Source organism: Dromiciops gliroides, chromosome 5, assembly GCF_019393635.1.
Source record: "Dromiciops gliroides isolate mDroGli1 chromosome 5, mDroGli1.pri, whole genome shotgun sequence".
NCBI classification, from domain to species: Eukaryota; Metazoa; Chordata; class Mammalia; order Microbiotheria; family Microbiotheriidae; genus Dromiciops; species Dromiciops gliroides.
Window position 1 is genome coordinate 207563597 of NC_057865.1, and position 22232 is coordinate 207585828.

The 22232-nt window shown below is 35.4% G+C and overlaps 1 protein-coding gene across 1 annotated transcript in view; it reads right to left on the bottom strand.

The window, feature by feature from the left end:
* Positions 1-607: 607 nt before the first annotated feature.
* The window catches only part of SLC2A13 (solute carrier family 2 member 13), a 141711-nt gene continuing 120086 nt past the window's right edge, over positions 608-22232 (bottom strand). Inside the window, 1 exon segment of the mRNA XM_043968651.1 lies at positions 608-2857. Within this exon segment, the coding sequence (XP_043824586.1) occupies positions 2631-2857 (227 nt within the window). The 3' untranslated portion in view covers positions 608-2630.

The window sequence follows — 22232 nt, forward strand, 5'->3', positions numbered from 1 at the left end:
TAAGATACTAATTACTTTTATTATACAAAATGACATAGCAATATACTTTATTTTCTGGGATTCAGGACCTTATCCTACATATAAATTAGCTTAGAGAATGGACTTGATGGGCCAGATTCTCATTAGTGAGAACTTGCAAAACATAAAGGATAGAAATCTGTCTTATAGTTGTATAGAAACCAGTTCTATGCATAAACATAGCATTGTATTTATACTGGTCTGCTAGCTGTTCCTTATATGTGAAATTAATTCCATCTCACACTTCCTACCTTTGCACAAGTGATCATCTGATCCTTTCTTACCTTTTCCTCTTAGCTAAATTCAAGTTCTACATAAGGCCTTTCCTGATCTCTTCTTGTCCCCCTGGTCCAGTTTTTATCACTCCTTCCATTGGGAATTTTTTTTTTTTTGCATTTACATATGTTAAGATTTTTTTTTTTTAATTTTTGCAGGGCAATGGGGATTAAGTGACTTGCCCAGGGTCACACAGCTAGTAAGTGTCAAGTGTCTGAGGCCGGATTTGAACTCAGGTCCTCCTGAATCCAGGGCTGGTGCTTTATCCATTGTGCCACCTAGCTTCCCCCCATGTTAATATTTTATCCAATAATTTTATTTTTGTTTTTGTATCTCCAGCTCCTAGCATAGTACCTTGCACATAGTAAGCACTTAAGAAATTTTTACTGAATTGAAATGAATTATTTCCAAAACATACTTTTGTTTATATTTTCTAAAAATGCATCAGTGCTTTGTAATCATAACTATCTCCTAAAGAGTTGCAAGTACATTTGAATTTGAGATACAGTTGCATTCGTTACATATTCTATTGACTCTGACATAATTACAGAAATAAGACTTCAGGAATTAATGAACAAATCTAGGGGCAAATAATGATATTTGTCAATCTTTTACTTCTAAGTAATATTTATCCATTGTCTGTTTAAATATTAGATTATCTCTGTTGAGGTTAATATTCAACAGCAGACTAATGTCCTGTCTTAAGTTCAGTATGAAACAAAAAAAAGAAAATCTCCATCTTGTGGAGCTATCATAAATTAACAGGGAAATTAACACAATTAGCAACTGTGAAAGAAATGATATTGTCTTATCTCTAACAGGGAGTTTTCTAGTCTTTTTAATGTACTGAACATTAGCCCCTCAGGTGTTCATAATATATATATTTCCTTTGCTAAAACAAAGGTTCTGCAAATGCTATTTGAGTTAGATAAACATTTTCCAGGCTTTTTAGATTGTTAATTTGTAGTTACATTAACTTCTCAAATTATAAAGGGTAAAATATGGCAATGAAAAATTAACTACTTAAAGATATTAAACAAATATATTTTAAATGATGATATAAATGCATCTCATTCACTAACTTATTCAATAACTAATATCTCAATTTTAGCTAGGGGAAGGAAAAGTCTAAGTCAGGCATAAAAATAAAAATCTGTTTTCTTAATTTAACATGAGAAAAATTGGGAGGATGTGCGAACCTCAAACCAATGTATTCTTTAAGAATAAAAAAAGAGAATTGGGTAGCGGTAAAATTTCACAAACCCAAATAGGTAGCAGTATATGATTTGTGTCTTTAAAACTGATAATAATAATAACAATAATTAAGAGGGGGGAAACTATTTTTAAGGAAATAAATATAACTAAAACAGACTTATTTGTATCACTAACTTTTTGTTACTGTTTCAGAAGTCATTTTGATTAAATTAATAGGGAATCTCTTAGGAGTTATTTGTACAGTGTTAATAAAAGAAAAATTAGCAGGACATGGATATCAGTAAGCTAGAGGTCATTATTAATTGGTATTTTAAGAACCATAAAAAGCATTTCTTGAAATAGTTGGTGATCTGATGTTATTTTCTGTTTGCATTTCGGTACCTAAATTACTATTTAATTAGGGAATCCAGTCAAAACCCTTTTATTATTATCCTGGCAAATAAATGCATTCATCAAACTGTATTAGCTTATGTGTGACAATTAAGGTTAGCAAAATTATCCTCAAAAGATCCTAAATGCAGAGTCAATCTATTGCATCTTCTCTTAAAACCTAATTTGGCATCAAAGAGAAACTCTACTAAATTATAATGGTGAGAAGTAGAACTGTGTCCTTTTATAGAAGGGACTTTTAGTACTTTGACATAACTTTAAACACTTTGTTAATTAATGGTCATTAATAGGTAAATTATGGCTGATCAAACTGATTTCAGGTATGCCATTTTGGGGGAGTAACACCCCACATATAGCAGCCAAAATTTTTTCAGCAAGAAGGAAATCACATTGTAATGTTTTAAATTGTTTTCTATTTGCTAAATTGTTACAAATATTATGCTAGTCAGAAAATAAGAATGTCAGGGGACTAAATGTATTTTTCACTAAGCAGAGACTACCAAATTTTAGCCAAGAATTGGTAGATTTAGATATTTGTGAATCAGTTTTCTTATCTTTGCTCCTGAAGAAAATTTATCTCATATCCAATTATTTTAGAATTATGAAGGTATTTAAAACTAGAATGTAAAAAGGAAATCCAGGCCAGAAATAAGACAGTAAGGGCACCAAAAACTTATTCTTCCCCCAGAAGTTTTTTTTTTTTAATGTTTAGATAGGTCAGCATCTGAAACTTATTCCACATCAGAAGCATCATTGTCAGAAAGATGATAATTGCTTCCCTTCACCCGAATATATTCTATGTATCTCCCTTCATCAGAATCTAAAGTACCACATGTACATAATTTGTTTTCAAACAGTGATTCAATTTCCTCTAGTTTTCTCCCTTTGGTCTCAGGAAGACAACCATAGATGAAAATGAGTCCCAAACCAGCAAATCCAGCATAGAGAAAGAAGGCTCCTGCAATTGAAAACAACACACAAAGTCATAAATTAAACTTTTCATTCTAACAAATAGCCAGTTTTCTATGGCTTTTTTTTTGGGGGGGGTGAGGCAATTGGAGTTAAGTGACTTGCCCAGGGTCACACAGCTAGTAAGTGTCAAGTAGGCTGGATTTGAATTCAGGTACTCCTGAATCCCGGGCCGGTGCTCTATCCACTGCGCCACCTAGCTACCCCTTTCTATGGCTATTTTTGAGTGAAAAGGATAGTATTATTATTAATCAGCACCTAATAGTTCTTTTATATGTGGTAGTCAATAAATAGTGGTTAAAAAAGTGAGAGATTGACAAAGAGAGGTAGAAAGAAGACTGTATAGTGAGATATATATAGAAAGAGGAGGCATAAAAAGGGAGGAAAACAGGCTAACAGAGATCTCCACTACTTCTTATCCCCAAGCACTTTGACTTATCATTAATTTGTCACTGTCATAGAAATTTACCTAAAGTTTAGGATTCTTATTTTATGAAATAAAAAATGTGTCTGATTTAATCTGGGTTGTCGTCATGCTGTGAATACGTAAATGGCCTCTATATTCTTTCCATGAAACTATGTTATGAAAGCACCTATATTAAGCCAAGCTAATAATATTTTATAGCAGTGGTCCACCTTCTCTTCATATGTAGACCTTGATTGTGTATACCTCAAAGTCCATCCACAATGATAAAAACAAAGAAAAAACCAGAATGCTAAGCTGTGACACAATACAGTTATTCTGTTTTAGGCTATTTGTTTGTTTGTTTTAGGTTATTTTTAATGCCACATTTATTACTATACTTTTAATTAAACCAGGTACCCTGATGAAGCAGTTTTCAGGTGAGCTAAAACAGTACTAAATTGAAACTTCTTTATAGGGGAATTTAACTGAGATTAAAGGAAATTCATACCTGCATTTCAATATGTACTATGAATTAAGTTTAACTTGGAAACAAATAGGTGTTAAGATTGTGAGTTGCCAGAGTCAACCTAAGAGATGAGGTTATATCTACATGCACATGTTGGGACATTTTAAAGGAAAGTAACTGGTCAACTCAAATAATTAAGTTAATATAGAATCATGTGATTTTAAATTAGGAGGCCTTACCTATAATTTAATCTAATACTGTCAGTTTACAAGGGGGAAAATGATATCCAAAGAAATTAAGGGACTTGCCTGGCATCACAATGTACTTGCTAGAACTATGTTATTTTGCCAAGACTAATTAGCTAAGGTCAAACATGTTATATATGCAGACATAGAATAACCACAATATCATAAGAAATAGAATGCACTCCGTCCCAAGATTTCTCACCGGCAACACAGTTTTGTTGTTAAGTCATTTCAGTCATGACCTACTTTTTTGTGACCCTATTTGAGATTTTCTTGGTAAAGATACTGGCGTGGTTTGCCATTTCTTTCTCCAGCTCATTTTATAAGGCAAACAGGGTTAAGTGGCTTGTCCAAGCTCAGGTAGTAAATGTCTGAGGCTATATTTGAACTTAGGTCTTCCTGGATCCAGGCCTGCCCTAGCTACTCAGCAGTATAATAAATCTCCATAAAAGTCCTATTCTATTGTCTCATTATGACTCAAGGGTGACCTTGGTTTCACAACGGCTATAGCAGGAAATATAATTTCTGGTATATTCTACCAAGATGGGAAGGTTTCAAGCAAGTTTTTAGTGAAGGTAATTGTTTCCTGAGGATCAAGCTTGTTTCAGTATAGGGAGATATAGAAAGTTAGTCAACAGGTGATGAACTTTGAAGCTTTGATAACAAATGAAAATACAAGATAATTTTTAATTCTGTTCAGCTCCATTCTGTTTTGTAGTAAAGATGGAGGAATGCCAGGAAAAGGGGTGTGTATGTGTGTGTGTTTAAATCCCAAAGTTCTAAGACTGTCTATATAACCTTTAATTAAATTGTTAGTATTTCTAAAATGCAATCTTTGTCTAACAGACAGTGAATTGACGTACTTTAGGAAGAACTGAAAAACATCTGTGTTGATATTCTTTTTTGGGGGGGCAGGGTGAGGCAATTGGGGTTAAGTGACTTGCCCAGGGTCACATAGCTAGTAAGTGTCAAGTGTCTGAGGCTGGATTTGAACTCAGGTCCTCTTGAATCCAGGGCCGGTGCTCTATCCACTGTGCCACCTAGCTGCCCGTTGATATTCTTTTTAAAAAATTAAACCTTAAGAAATAAAGAAGTTGGAGCTGAATGGAAGAATTATTTATTAGTTCTGCTTAGAGAAGTGAATTTGGTGGAGTCAGTTTCACAATGAACCCAAAGGCAACAAGAGATATAATTTCATATCACACTTTATCTTCTCAGGTGGTAATGTTCGTGATAACCATTCAGTAAATATACTACCTTGAAGATAAACTGTGACTTATACACCGACATTTGTTTCAGAGAATGGACTAGATAGATACATTCTGTAAGGAGATCACTGCTGCTAAAATGGCTGCCTGAATGGGAGGCAGATTTACTATTTCCCTAGAGTAGAGGGATAACCTGAGAAATCCCCAAAGTAGCCAGAAAGCCCCAGAGTAGTGACCTTGGAAGCCCTAAGGAACTGCAGGAGGCAGCAACACAGCAAAGTAGAATGGCGCATCATTGTCTTGGTGTGGCAGCCTTTAGACTTTAAACTGCAGTGCTCAGATTATGACAGCTCAGGTCCAGAGGTTCTGAGGCCCCTAACATTCTCTTCTGAGAGTACAAAGTATCTTGGCTATCCAATGCTCTACATGTCAAAGATCCATGGAGAGCCTACCCTGGAAAGTGGAGGTTAGCACAAGAATTCAGTAGACATAGTATGAGACAAAGAGCCTTTTCTCCTGTCCACTTAAAAGCATGGAATGTGGTGTAGTCTGTTACTGTCACAATGCCTCTGTTCTGGAATTTGAGACAGAGAGAGGAGTAAATAAATAAAAGAAGTCACAAAACATTATAAAAAAATAACAACCTAGTGATCCTCCAAAAGGAGAAAATAACTTTAATGATGGCGCACAGAAGGTCAAAGAAAAAAAGGATTTTCTACAAGGATTACATGAATTCCTAGAAGAAATGAAGCAATAGATAAAAGGAAATTTTAAAAGCTCCTGAGGAAAGAATTGGAAGGAGAATAAGTACCTTAGAAGAGAAAGTTATAAATCTCATTCAAAAAATGAACTCCCTGAAAACTAGATCAAACATAAAAATCTCCGTGAGACAGAAATAACAGAACAAAATGAAAAAGAGGGTAAAAAAAAAGAAAAAATTAAGATATCGGATGTCATAAGTAACTGGCCTAGAAAACAGGTCAAGTAGATCTAATTACTGAAGAATTACTTGACTCAAAGAGGGAAAGGCCTGGATGGCAGAATAAGGAAGAAGTCTCCTGAACTCATTCAAATTCACCTCCAAACAACCATAGAAAAACAACTCCAATTGAATTCTGGAGCAGCAGAACCAACAGAAGTCCAGGGAAAAACACTTTTTTTTCTTATTTAACACAACTTAGAAGGTTAGCAAAAACTCACTGGGGTAAAAGGGGAACAAAGTCTTGTGCATCTAGGCAAACCAGTAATAGGCAGTACCCCAGTACAATAGCAGTGAGGCCCTATGCCTTGGCACAAGAAGCCTGGGACAGTGGTTCATCCACCCTAGGAGCAGAGCACAATTTTAACATAAAGTTAAAAGTCACAAAATTCGCTGGAAAATGAGCCCAAAAATGTACCTGATCATAGGAAGTTATTATGGTGACAGGTAGATCAAAATGCAAACTCAGAAGAGGATAATGATATCAAAATGGAAAAGGTTCAAAGAAAAATGGGAATTGGTCTCAAGACCAAAAATAACTCTTGGAAGAGCTCAAAAAGGATTTAAAAAATCAAGAAAGTAGAAGAAAAATTGAAAAGAAATGAGAGTAATACCAGAAAATCATGAAAAAAAGAGTCAATAATTTGTTAAAGGAAGCACACACACACACAAAATGGAAAAGGGTATACAAAAATTCACTGAAGAAAACAGCTCCTTAAAAAGTAGAATTGGCATTATGTTATAAGAAATAACAAGCAGGATGATTTCAGAAAGGCCTGGATAGACTTGTATGAATTGATATATAATAAAGTGAGCAGAACCAAGAAAACATTGTGGACAAAGACAGCAATATTATTTGATGAAGAACTGTAAATGACTTAACTATTCTCAATACAATGATCCAAGACAATCCCAAAGGACTAATGATGAAACATACTATCTACCTCCAAAGAAAGAACTGATATTGATTGAACACAGACTAAAGCTTGCTATTTTTCACTTTCTTTCATTTTTTTCTTTTATTCAAGTTTTCTCATACAAAATGACTAATATGGCAATGTTTTATATAATTGCACATGCATAATCCATATCTGATTGCTTACTGCCTCAGGGAGGAGAGAAGTGGAGGGAGGGAAGGAAGAATAAATATTGGAACTCAAAACTATAAACAAAAATGTTTATTAATTTCTTTAAAAAGTAGAAAAAAGGAGGTACAAAAATTCACTAAAAAATTCCTTAAAAATTAGAATAGGGCAAGTGGAAGCTAATGACTCCATGAGGCAAGCAAATGAATCCATGAAATATCAAGAAACAATCAAACAAATCCAAAAGAAGAAAATGTGAAATAGATCACTGTAAAAATGTTTCACCTGGAAAAAAGATTGAGGAGACATTATTTAAGAATTATTAGACTACCTGAAAACCATGATAAAAGAGTTGAGCAATCATATTTCAAGATTTATTGGGATGAACTGCCCAGATTAACAGAAGAGGAAATAAAATACTTAAATAATCCCATTTAATAAAAAGAAATTAAACAAGCATCAATAAACTCCCTAAGAAAAACTCTCCAGGGCCAGATGGAATTACAAGTGAATTCTAGCAAACATTTAAAGAATAACTAAATCCAATACTATATAAACTATGTCAAAAATAGGTGGTCCTACCAATTTCCTTTTATGAGACAAATATGGTGCTGATACCTAAACCAGTCAGAGTCAAAACAGAGAAAGTTATGGGCCAATTTCCTTAATGAATATCGATGCAAAAATTTTAAATAAAATATTAGCAAAGGGATTACAATTATTTATCACCAGCATAATATACTATGACCAGGTGGGATGTATACCAGGAATGCAGTGCTCATTCAATATTAGGAAAACTACCAGCATAATTGACCACATCAATAACAAAACCAACTGAAAACATATGCTTATCTCAATAGATGCAGAGAAATCTTTTGACAAAATACAGCACTGATTCCTATTAAAAACACTAGCGAGCATAAGAATAAATGGAGTTTTCCTTAAAATGATAAGTATTATGTATCTAAAACCATTGGCAAGTATTAAATGTAGTAGGAATAAGCTAGAAGCTCTCCCAATAAGATCAGGGGTGAAACAAGGATGCCCCTTATCACCACTATCATTTAATATTGTACTAGAATGTTAGCTTTAGCAGTAAGAGAAGAAAAAGAAATTGAACAAATTAGAATTGGCAATGAAGAAACAAAACTCACTCTTTGATAATGAAATGATGGTATACTTAGAGAACCATAATCAACTAATAAACTACTTGAAACCATTAAGAACTTTAGCAAAGTAGCAGGATATAAAATAAACTCACACAAATCATCAGCATTTCTATATATTTCAAACAAAGCCTAGAAACAAGAGATAGAAAGAGAAATTCCATTTAAAATAATAGTAGACAATATTTGAGAATCTACCTGCCAAGATGAATCCAGGAATTGTATGAGCACAATTACAAAATACAACTAGGAAAATATCACTTGCTTATGGGCAGGCCAAGCTAATGTAATAAATGACAATTCTACCTAAATTAATTAATTCTATTGGTATATTCTTAATATACCAATCAAACTACCAAAAATTTATTTCATAGAACTAGAAAAAATAACAACAAAATTCATCTGGAAGAATAAAAGGCCAAGAATATCAAGGGAATTAATGAAAAAATGCAAAGGGAAGGTGTCATAGATGAATCAGATCCAAAACTATATTATACAGCAGCAATAATCAAAACTATTTGGTACTGACTAAGAAGTAGAGTGGTACCTCAGTGGAGTAGGTTAAGTACACAAGACAGCAGTAAATGATTATAGAACTCATTATTTGACAACTGCTGGGAAAACTGGAAATCATATAGCAGAAACTAGGTATCTCACACTATATACCAAGATAAGGCTAAAATGGGTGCATCATTTAAACATAAAGGGTGATACTATAAGCAAATTAGGAGAGAAAGGAATAGTTTAACTGTCAGATCTATGGAAAGGGGAAGACTTTATAACCAAATAGGAGATAGAGAACATAATGAAATGCAAAATGGATAATTTTGATTACATTAAATTATTAAGATTTTGCACAAACAAAATCAATGCAACCAAGATTAGAATGAAAGCATAAAACTGGGAAACAGTTTTGACAGTATCCCTTATATAGATCTCATTTCTCAACTATATAGAGAATTGAATCAAATTTATAAGAATATAAGTTGAAAAATGGTCAAAGGATATGAACAGTCTTCAGATGAAGAAATTAAAGCTGTCCACCATAGTCATATGAAAAATGCTCTAAATTACTATTTTTTAAAAGACAAATTGGACATTATCTTTAATTGGATGAACCATTGACCTATTCATAGCAAATGAGTAGTAATTTATTTTGACTGAAACAGGCCATTTCAAGATGTAGAAAAAAATATTGTGAAACACATGTAATCAGTTTCCTTTATGAAATTACTGTCACCCCAAACTAGAAGCATTGCTTTATTTGCTGCAGAGGAGACACAGTCCATCTTAGAATAAAGGGCTAATTTCCCTTTTGAAATGATAGTATGGCTTACTTATTTTTCCCCATAAAAGGGCAGTTTCTTTATTGTTGTGGGGGATAATTTGTTCTTTATAGTAGCTAAGACTGCCATTACCTTAGCATTTTAATATTGTAAGTAGTACTATGAGATTCAGCATCATAAAAGGAGGACAGGTTGGCTGGTGGGGAGGGAGAATGGCTACTGGTAGCCTGTTTGACTGATCAAGTCACATAGTGAGACATGAGGGGGAAAAAATGAAAGTTAATAAATCATCCAAGTTCCATAAAAGCAACATGTACATTTCTCATTTCCTTTTCCTTTTTCCCTCAAAAGTTGCAGTATGTCACATCCTAGAAAATTTAAGCCATCCTAAAGAGTAGATTTACCTGTACTATTTAGATGATATTTCTTGAATCATCATAAGCGTTTGCAATGGTTTCCTCTTTCTAACATTTATTTGCTGTGGCATCACGGAGAGATAATTAAGTCATTGCATCTCAAGGAGCCTCCTTATTTTCCTCATCAACCAGTATCAGGTCCAGGAAGCCATGAATGCCAAGAAGCCGTGACCCTTGCATGGTCTGGGCTTTTATCTTCTTTTGATGGAGGTGGGTCATTACACACTGATCAAAGCTAATTGGCCAGCATTATTCAATTCCATTGGTTGACTTGACTTGAGGATGGTGGATGTTAAAATAAGTTCTACAGATGACATCAAGGGGAAGTATGCAAAAGACTATCTCCTAAATTGCTCAGGGAAAAGTCCATTATTTAGGTGTAGTATAATCATAAGAGTCTATCTCTACAGCTATTATACCCTTAGGCTGGTCCCAAAAAGAGATTAGAACTTTCTCAAGAACTGAGCTTGCTGAAGTGGTGGGGAGAAAAAGCAAACTAAAACTTGGTCCCTGGGTTCCCCCAAGAAATCCATTATTAATAATTATTTTCTCGGGGCAGCTAGGTGGCGCAGTGGATAGAGCACTGGGCCTGGATTCAGGAGGACCTGAGTTCAAATCTGACTCAAACACTTAACACTTACTAGCTGTGTAACCCTAGGCAAGTCACTTAACCCCAATTGCCTCACCAAAAAAAAAAAAATATTTTCTCATACCATCTACAGATGTTGAAGATTTCAGTATCTGAATCCTGAGGGAATTTTTAAAAAGCATAACTTGGGGGGCAGCTAGGTGGTACAGTGGACAAAGTACTGGCCTTGGATTCAGGAGAACCTGAGTTTAAATCCGGCCTCAGACACTTGACACTTACTAGCTGTGTGACCTTGGGCAAGTCATTTAAACCTCACTTCCCTGCAAAAATAAAAAAGCATAACTTGGTTAAGAAGCACCCCACTTTTCTTATTTGTAAGAACTTAAATGTCTTTCAGCTCTAACTATGAAACTATAAAATGTTTTTTTCAGACTCAATCTCTCAGTTGTGTTTTTTAAATTATTGTGCTAGACTGTACTTTCTAAAATCATTTGCATTGTTGGTAGATTTGTGAAATGATCTAACCATTCAGGAGAACAATTTGGAACTATGCCCAAAGGAATAGTTGGTAGATTTGTGAAATGATCTAACCATTCTGGAGAACAATTTGGAACTATGCCGAAAGGGCTATAAAACTGTGACTATCCTTTGATCCAGTAATACCACAACTAGGTCTGTTTCCCAAAGAGATCATAAAAAAGGGAAACAGACCCACATGTACAAAAATATTTATAACTGCTCTTTTTGCGTTGGCAAAGAATTGGAGAGAGGATGGATACCCATCAATTGGGGGATGGTTAAACAAGTTGTGGTATATTAATGCAAATACTATTATGCTGTAAAAATGATAAGCAGATGGATTTCAGAAAAACCTGGACTTACATGACTCAGCATGAATTGATGCTGAGTGAAATGAGCAAAACAAAGAGAACACTGTACACAGTATCAACAACATTGTGTGATGATCAACTGATAGACTCAATTCTTCTCAGCAATACAAGACAATGCCAAAAAATTAATGGTGCAAAATGCTCTCCACATTCAGAAAAAGGAATATGGAGTTTGAATACAGATTGAAACATACTATTCTCACTTGTGTTGTTGCTTTGTTGTTGTTGTTGTTGTTTATTCTTTCTTATGTTTTTTTTCCTTTTGTTCGGATTCTTCTCTTACAATATGTGGAAAGATGTTGAACATGATTGTAATGTATAAATTTTTTAAAAATCCATAATGATACTTATGTTTTAAGATTTTAACTTTTCTTGTATTGTGATTTTTGAGAAATCATTGTATAAGAAATGCTATTTTTTTTTTTTAAAATAGATATCCAGAGGGCAATACAATTGCATCATTACAAAATTAAGTTCTCTTTTTTAATCTGGATGCTTTATGAATTTAAGTGTTAAAGAATATGGTTACAACATTTGAAAACAAGTATTTAATTGGGCATATTTTCTTTAAAATGGATAATAATACTGACCTAACCCCAAGCTGTAATTAGTAAAATTTGTATTTGTATTGTTCTGAGTTTTTATTTCAGGTAAGATTATCTAACCTGTCAATAAGTCAATAATTCATCAATCAAAGTAAATGCCACATGCTTACCAAAGGGAGTACAGTATGAGAACTGCTAAAGTTAGATGTCTATGCCATCAGAAAGTTGAGGCAGAGGTAGTATCCCTTGATTCAGTTTCCCCATTGTGCTATTTCCTTTCTGAACAGGAAAATTTCCAACCTAGTTAATTGTGGGCCTGGCTACTGTAAATACTCTGTAAATAATGTGGGACTCTGCTGTTTGATTGGCTGTTAACTATGCCTTTTACCTAGAATCAGAGTTAAGGGAGTTTTTCCTCTGTTATCCTTGTCAGATCAGTCTGTACCTTTGAAAGAACAATCTTGATTTAACTAAAACTTCCTTTTTGCTTTCTTTTAAAAAAATTTTTTTTAGTATTTTATTTTTCCTAATTACATGAAAAAAACAAGTTGTAACATTTGTTTTTGTTTTATTTTGAGTTCTAAGTTCTTTCCTTTCTTCCTTTCCTCCTTCACTGAGAAGACAAACAATTTGATACAGGTTATATATGTATGCAAATATGCAGAACATATTTCCATTTTGTGAAAAATAAAACCCCATAGACCAAAAAAGAATAAAAAAAAGTAAAAAAAAAACCTGCTTCTATTTGTATTCAGATTCTATGAGTTCTTCCTCTGGAGACAGATAGCATTTTTCATCATAAGTCCTTCAGAGATGTCTTGGATCACTGTATTGCGAAGAATAGTTAAGTCATTCACAGTAAATCATCCTACAATATTCCTGTTACTGTGTACAATGTTCTCTTGGTTCTGCTCATTTCACTTTATATCAGTTCATGTAAGTCTTTCCAGGTTTTTCTGAAATTATCGTGCTCATAATTTCTTATCGCACAATAGTATTCTATCACAATTATATACCATGGCTTGTTCAGCAATTCCCCAAATTATGAGTATACTCTCAATTTCCAATTCTTTGCCACCACAAAAAGAGCTAATATAAATATTTTTGTACAAATAGATTCTTTTCCTTTTAAAACAAAATCTTTTTGGGATAGAGAATTAGTACTGCTATTGCTTGGTCAGAGGGAATTCATGGTTTTATAACCTTTTGGTCATATTTCTAAATTGCTCTAAAGAATGGTTGAATCAGTTCACAGTGTATCAGTGTCTCAATTTCCACATCCCCACCAACATTCGTAATTTTCCTTTTCTGTCATATTTGACAGGTGTGGGGTAGTACCTTGGAATTGTTTTAATTTGCTCTTCTTCAATCAACAGTGATTTAGATCAATTTTTCATATGACCATAGAGAGTTTTATTTCATCTGAAAATGATCTCTTCATATCTTTTGACTATTTATCTATTAGTGAATTGCTCTTATTTTTATAAATTTGACTCAGTTCTCTACATATTTGAGAAATCAGGCCTTTATCAGAGAAAATTGCTGCAAAAATTTTTTCACAGTTATGATTGCTATTTCCCTCCATACTATTTTTCCATTAATTCTACTCTCTCTCTCCTTTTACTCTGTTCCTCCTCAAAAGTGTTTTGCTTCTAACTACTCCTCCTCCCAATCTGCCCCCACCTTGTATCAGCCCCATCCCCTTCTTTTATCCCCTTCTCCAGCTACTTTTCTCTAAAGTAAGATATATTTCTATACCCAACTGTGTGTATGTTATGCCATCTATGAGTCAATTCTAATGAGAATAAGGTTCAAGTGCTGCCCATCCACCTCCAATCTTTCCCTCTACTTTAAACGTTCTTTTGGGGCAGCTAGGTGACACAGTGGATAGGGCACCAACCTTGGATTCAGGAAGACCTGAGTTCAAACCCAGCCTCAGACACTTACTAGCTGTGTGACCCTGGGCAAGTCACTTAACCCCCATTGCCCTGAAAACAAAACAAAACAAAATTCTTTCATGCCTCTTTTATATGAGATAATTTACCCTGGAGCTTGGGGTAGTACAGCTTTGAAACAGTATGCCACTTTAAGAAATCATTAAAAGTGAAGTAAAAGATGGGCAAGATGAGAAAATAGAGAAAGATGCAGACCATAGAAAGTTTCTTTAGTGACAAGGAAGATTGAGGTGCATCCTCAGAAGAGGATAGCAATGTCAAGGCTCCTATAGCCAAAGCTTCCAAGAAAAATATGAATTCATCTCAGGCCATAGAAGCACTCAAAAAGGATTCTGATGATAAAGTAAGAGAGGTAGAGGAAAAAATGGAAAGAGAAATGAGAGTGATGCAGGAAAGACATGAGAAAATAGTAATGAAGGGATTATATCTGTAAAGCATTTATTTTTTGTTTATCATTTTTGTGTGTGGTGTGGTCAGGGTTGGGCAGCATGCCTGGGGTCAAACAGTGGGTCTTGTGTCTGAGGTTGGATCTGGGCTTGGGGTCTCCTGAGTCTGGGGTGGGTGTTTTGTCCACTGTATCATCTAGCTGCCCCATGATAACATCTTTAGGGTAAAATTGTAGGGTGAGAGGATTGTACTGTGGGAGGGGGAAAGGAAGAGGTAGAATGGGGTGAAATCCCACATGAAAGAAGCAGGAAAGGGTTTATGGAGTGGAGGGAGAGATAGGGGAGGAGCAGGGCAGTGAATGAGCCTTATATTCATTATAATTGGCTCGAAGACCTTAATCTCATCAGAGTTGGCTCAAGGAAGGAATAACATACACACTCAATTGGGTGGAGTAATCTATCTAACCCTGCAGGAGGGTAGGAAGGGAAGGAGATAAGGAAGGAGGGATGAAATAAGGGAGGGCAGATTGGGGGAGGGGGAAGTCAGAAGCAAAAGACTTTTGAGGAGGTATAGGGTGAAATAAGATAGAAAATAGAGTAAATATCATAGGGGAAGGAATAAGATGGAGGGAAAGAGTTAACAATAGTAACTGTGAAAAAACATTTTGAAGCAGAGGCAAGAGTAATATAAGAAGAGGAGGAGGATGATAATTGATGGACTGATGATGATTGAATGAATATGAGAACTGATTGAGGAGGATTAATTGATGATGAGGACTGATAGATGATGACGATTGATTGATGATGACGATTGATGATGACGTGTGGTACTTACTTTGCTGGGCTACTGTGAAGAAATTCTTTGTCAGGTATAAGGTACTATATAAATGTTATCTATTACTGTTGTTGCAAGAATCAACCTCATGGGTTTATTTTAAGGAAATCTCTCTTTAAAGTACTATATAAATGTAGTTTACTATAAAAAAATGATGAGAAGGATGCTATCAGTAAAACCACAGAACACCTGCATGAGCTGATGCAACATGAAATGGATTGTATACAAAATAACAGCAATACTGCAAGATGATCTGCTGTGAATGACTTGGTCATTTTCAGCAATGCAATGATCCAAGACAACTCTGAAGGTTCTATGAAAAATGCAATCCATCAATAGAGAGCTGATGGTGTCTGAATATAGACAGAAGCATATTTTTGTTTTGTTTTTGTTAGTTCCTTTATCTGAAATTTTGTTTTTGTCTGTTTTCTTTCACAACCTGGCTAATGCGGAAATGTTTTGCATGACAGCTCATTTATAGCTTGTATTGAATTGCTTAAGTTCTTGGGGGCAGGGAGGGAGGAAGAGAATTTGGAACACATAGATTTTTTTTTTTGTTTGCTTGTTTTTGTGGGGCAATGGGGGTTAAGTGACTTGTCCAGGGTCACACAGCTAGTAAGTGTCAAGTGTCTGTGGAACACAAAGTTTAAAAAAAAATTTACATGTAATTTGTGAAAGTAAAATTCTAAATAGATTGTAAAAATAAAACAATGTATGAGATCATGACTTTGCTTAAGTTTGTTCAACTTTATGACATTGAAAGAAGCATGGAATTGTGATTTTTATGAAACTCAAGGCCACAGTGTATGTTTTTCCTAGGGTAAATTTAATTCCCATGACTGAAGCTTACTCAGATTGATCCTCCTGACTATGAAACACTGGAAAGTTTGTCACCAATCTAGTCACCTCCTCTTTTTAAAGGAATTCTATCAAGCTCTAGATGAGATAAGCAAGCAGTAAAGAAGGACACCACTGAATCTGGTTATTTTAATGAACTCCCTGTGAAACCATAACCCAGCTTTCTGCTTCTGTAATTATGCTCTCTGTTTATGAGAGTACTGGTCTTTAACAAGACTAACAGAAAATATTGTTTATTAATATTGTTTGAACCAAAACTAATGTGGCTAGAAGTTGGCTGAACTCAAGAGAGCCTTCCAGTGAAGCCAAATAGGTGCAGGGAATACTTGGATCCCACCCAGGTCTTGGGCCTATTGATGTGGGATGGAATTCCATCACTATGTTTTGTGTTCCCTAAATTTGAATGTTTATGTTTACTCGATAGACTTTGCCAGAGAACTGCCTTCTCTATAAAATAGCTTAACTGCTATTTGCAGTTCATACTTGAAACCCTATATAATGTAAACCTCAAAGAAACTGAGGATGTAGCCTTCTTCTGGTTCTCTTCCTCTACCAAATGACTTAATAAATTTCTTTCTAAAACAACAACAAAAAAGTCTTCGAACTTGCCTCCATCTGCATATCTAATCAGTTGCCAAATCTTTTCAATTTAACCTTTAAAACATTAATTCTTTCCCTTCTCTCCACTCACATGATCACCACCCTATAATCACCTCCTCCTTCTTGCTTCACCTTTCTGCAATAGTTCTTCCACTCAGCTGCCAAATACAGATTTACCAATCACAAGTCTGATCACATCACTCCCTTGCTCAAGAAGTTTCCTTTTAATTCTTAAGACAAAACTTTGGATTTAATTATCTATTTATACAATACTTGTCCTGGTAGAATGTAAATTACTAGAAAGACAGTAACTGTTTAATTTTTGTCTTTGAGAATCTAGTGCCTAGCATAAACTCTGACACAAAGTAGATTAATAAATGCTTAATGAGGGGTAGAACCAAGATGGTGGAGGAAAGACATTAAATGCACAGAGCTCCTGATACAATCACCCTAAAAACAGCAATAAAAGAACTCCTGGAGCAGAAAAACACACAAAAATATGGGCTGAGATTATTCTCCAGCTATAGATAGATTTCAGGGGGCTGTGCTGGACCACGAGTAAAGTCTAACCCCATGACAGACACACCAGACACGCTGCTGGAGGAATTTACCCCGGAACCTCTGAATTGGCTACAGAACTGGCGTCTTCTGGAGCTGAGCATATGGTCGGTAAGAATGCTGATAAGCTGGATGGGGGGCAAGCAGAAACTGAAGGGGTACCAGCAGGAAGAGGGAAGAATTCGGCTGTCCCATCCCATCAGGGAACCAGGAAGAAATCCTGAGCAGTGGGAGGCTCAGGTTGAGGAGGGGCACAGCTCGTTGAAGCTAAGAACCACACCACAGAAAGATTTGCTGGTGGGTTGTTTACTAAGTAGACTTGAGGTTATCTCCAGACCACAGAACAGGCCAGGTGAGAGCAAAACCGGCCCTCCCTCAAACCAAAACACCTGGGACCCTCTGAAGTGGAGGGGGGGGGGACGACCAGGAGTGGAGCTGAGAAGCAGGCCCCACTCCCCCAAATCCCAGTGGAGAGTTTAAAATGAATTAAAAGATGAGCAAACAAAGAAAGTTCAAAACTACAGAAAGCTTTTTCAGCTACAAGGAAGATCAAGGTGCAGCCTCAGATGAGGAAATCAACCACAGGGTCCCTACATCCAAAGCTTTTAAGAAAAATATGAACTGGTTTCAGGCCATGTAAGCTCTCAAAAGGGACTTTGAAGAAAAAATAGGAGAGATAGAAGGAAGATATAGAGAGAGGGAAGAAAGAATGGAAAAAGAAATGAGAGAGATGCAGGAGAGTCATGAGAAAAAGGTCAACAGCTTGAAAAACCAAATGGAAAAGGAGATTAAAAACTGTCTGAAGAAAATAACTGCCTAAGAATTAGGATTGAAAAAATGGAAGCTAGTGACCTTAAGAGAAACTGAGACACAGTAAAGCAAATCCAATTGAATGAAAAAAATAGAGGGCAATGTGAAATATCTCCTTGGAAAAACAGCTGACCTGGAAAAGAAATCCAGGAGAGATAATTTGAAAATCATTGGACTACCTGAAAACCATGACCAAAACAAAAGCTTAGACACCATCCTCCAAGAGATTGTGAGGGAAAATTGCCCTGATATTCTAGAAGCAGATGCTAAAATAGAAATGGAAAGAATCCACCAATCACCTCCTGAAAGAGATCCCAAAAGGAAAACCTCCAGGAATATTATAGCCAAATTCCAGAACTCCCAGGTCAAGAAGAAAATATTGCAAGCAGCTAGAAGAAAGGAATTAAAATACTGTGGAGCTCCAATAAGGATAAAGCAAGATCCAGCAGCTTCTACATTAAAGGACCGGAGGACAGGGAATAGGATATTCCAGAGGGCAAAGGAACTGGGACTATAACCAATAATCACATACCCAGCAAAACTGAACATAATTTTTCAGAGGAAAAAATGGAACTTCAATGACAAAGAGGATTTTCAGGCATTTGTGATAAAAAGACCTGAACTGAATAGAAAATTTGACTTTCAAATACAAGGCCCTGGATAATCATAAAAAGGTAAACAGGAAAAAGAAATCACGAGGGACATTAAAAGATTAAACTGTTTACAGTCATACATGAGAAAATAATACTTCCAACTCATAAGAACTTTTTCAGAAAGGAATAAACAGAGGACACAGGTCTGAAATGAATATGAAGGGATGGTATTTGTAAAGCATTTATTTTTTGTATATCCTTGTTCTTTTTGGAGCAAACAAGGTGGGTTGTCTGGTGTCTGGGGCCAGATTTGGGACTCTGGGCCTCCTGGACCCTGGGCTGGTGCTTTGTCCACTGTGCCATCTAGCTAACCCATGATGACATCTTTAAAATAGGGGTGAGGGATAGGAGGAATAGACTGGGGGAGGGGGAGGGGAGATTTGGAATGGGGAGAAGTAGCTCATAGAAAGAAAACATGAAAAAAGCCTATGGAGGGGAGGGGAAGAGGGGGAGTGAGTGAACTTCACTATCATCAGAATTGGCTCAAAGAGGGAATAACATACATGCTCAAGCAGATATAGTAATATATTTTTGCCCTGAGGAAAAATGGGAGGAGAAGGACATGGGGGGGGGGAGAAGAGGGGAAGGAGGGAAGGGAAGTTTGGGGGAGGGAGCTGTAAAAAGCAAAACACTTTAGAGGAAGGTGAAGATGTTTGACATAACACCACATGTATGACATATATTGAATTGCTTAATATCATAGGGAGAGTTGAGGAGGGAGGGAGGAAGAAAAATTTAGAAAACAGAATTAGCTCAAAGGCCATAACCTCATCAGAGCAGGCTCAAGGAGGGAATAACACACACATCCAATAGGGAAGAGTAATCTATTTAAGCCTTCAGGAAAGTAGGAAGGGAAGAAGGTAAGGAAGGAAGGTTGAATGAAGGGAGGGTAGAGCGGGGGAGTGGGGAGTCAGTAGCAAAACACTTATGAGGAGGATTAGGGCAAAATAAGGTAGACAATAGAATAAATATCATTGGAAGGGAATGGGATGGAGGGAAATAGTTACGTTGATTGGCTACAGTATCAAAATATATGGTACCTACTCTGTTGGGCTATTGTGAAGAAAATTCTCTGTCAAGTTCAAGGTACCATATAGAAATTGTGATGAATAGGATGCTATCAGAAAAACCTGGAAAGACACACATGAACTGAAGCAGAGAGAAATGTACTGTATACAAAATAACAGCATTAGTGTAAGATGATATAAATAAAATAAATACATAAATGCTTAATGAATTTAACTGAATTAAAGAGAAGTGGAATGTTTACCCATTCTGCCTTCTGGGTACAAACAAAATGAACAAGTCTATTACCAAAGGTGTTTTTTGATATATTGATCAATTCTGTTGGTTTTTTCTCTTCTTTTTCTTTAAAAAGTATTCTTTCTTAGAGGGGATAGCTCCTTGGGAGGAGGGAGATGGGTAATTTAGGAGATGTAAAAACAGAAGTTATAGATAAAATTCATTTAAAAATACAATTCCTATCCTTGGCTCTGAAGTACACATGATTTGTTTCATTTATAATATTGTAAAATATAGTGAAAATGTTGCTCCAAGGATAATTTTTTCCAGATTACTTTCCAGTTTTCCTAGTAATTCTTGTCAGGGGATTCTTTCCTAAGTACTTTATGTTTTTAGATTTCTCAAACACTGAGTTATTGAGTTCCAATTGTTTCTGAGTCTCACTTTTCTTGTCTCTTCCCAGTAACAATTCCGGTCTAGTCAATTATAATTCTATTCTATTTCACCAATAACTCCATCTTATATTTTAAAATAAACATTAAATTTTATGTCTTCTGCAATATCACATGGTTTAATAGTTGGAAGCACTAATCCTCCATTTGTTATGTCTCTGATAATCTAGATCTTTTGTTCTTGCAAATGCACTTTGTTGTTATTTTACCAAATCCAGCAAATTGTCCCTTTGATAGTTTGATTGGTATAACATTAAATCTGTAAACTAACTTGTAGTTTCACCTTTTTTATTATATAGGCATAACTCAGTCATTAGCACTGAATATTACTTCAACTATTTAAATGTTTCTTTGTTTCTTTATTTCTTTAAGGAATGTTCTGTATTTGAATCTATACAAATATTAACTGTGCGTTGGTAGATTGACCCCCAAATATTTTATATGTTTTGTAGTTATTTCGAATGGGATGCCTTTGTTATATAGAAATTCTGTTTAATTTTGTATATTTATTTTATAGCTTTTAACTTTCTTGAAGTTATTGTCATGATTATCTTTGCTGATTCCCTAATATTTCAGTATTATCATCAAATGGGAATGATCTCCTCTGCCTATGTTTGAACCTTTGATTTCTTTCTTTTGTTTTATGGCTATTGATAACACTTTTAGAACTATATTAGAAATATCTGGCTTGGCACCAAAGGTCAGAACTAGGAATATTGGTGAGAAGTTGCAAGGAGGCAAATTTAGGCTTGATATAAGGAAAAAAATTCACAACACAGCTATCCAAAGAAACCGTTCTCAGTAGAAGTCTTCAAGAGCCTAAATAGTAAGTATATTGGTATATATGGCATATAATAAGTACTGTGTAAATTCCACAAATGGTGGTGAAGAAGGAGAAGAAGAAAAGAGTAGGAGAAGGAGAAGGAGAAGGAGAAGGAGAAGGAGGAGAAAGAAAAGAATAAGGAAAAGGAGGAGGAAGAGGAGGAGGAGAGAAGTTGTGTTATTATTGTTGTTGCTGTTCTGAAGGCAATTCTTATTCGGGTATGGTTTGAATTAAATGGCCTATAAAATCCCTTCCAGGTCTATACCTATGAACCCATGACTATAATTTTTGCAATATTTTATTCTTTTTGGCTTCATACACAAACTCATATGGTAAGGAAAACTAATTAATGAAAGATATTTTTATTTGCAACATCTCTTTTCCATATATTGAAATCTCTTTGATCAAGTTTTACCACCTTTTAAAAGACATATTTGAAGTATTTTCCTACAAAATTTCAGAGAAACAGAATAGGAGAGAACTTTTTTGTGGGGGGGTGGGGCAATGAGGGTTAAGTGACTTGCCCAGGGTGACACAGCTAGTAAGTGTCAAGTGTCTGAGGACGGATTTGAACTCAGGTCCTCCTGAATCCAAAGCCGGTGCTTTATCTACTGTGCCACCTAGCTGCCCCAGGAAAGAACTTTTAAGATCATCTAATTCAGCCCTAGACACATAGAATCATTCCCTATATGAGTAATTTATAGACCTCAGTAGTTCTCTTACAATCTCATATTCAGGCAACTTTTTAAGACCTTTTGAAAACAAAAAGCACATGAAACCCTAGTTATAATAATAAAAAAGATGTGGCCTATAGTGGAAAGAACATGGGAACCTGGATTTGCATCCTAGGTCTGTAATTATTCATTGTATAAAGTGATAACTCACTTAAATTCTCTGAACAGTTTTCTCAC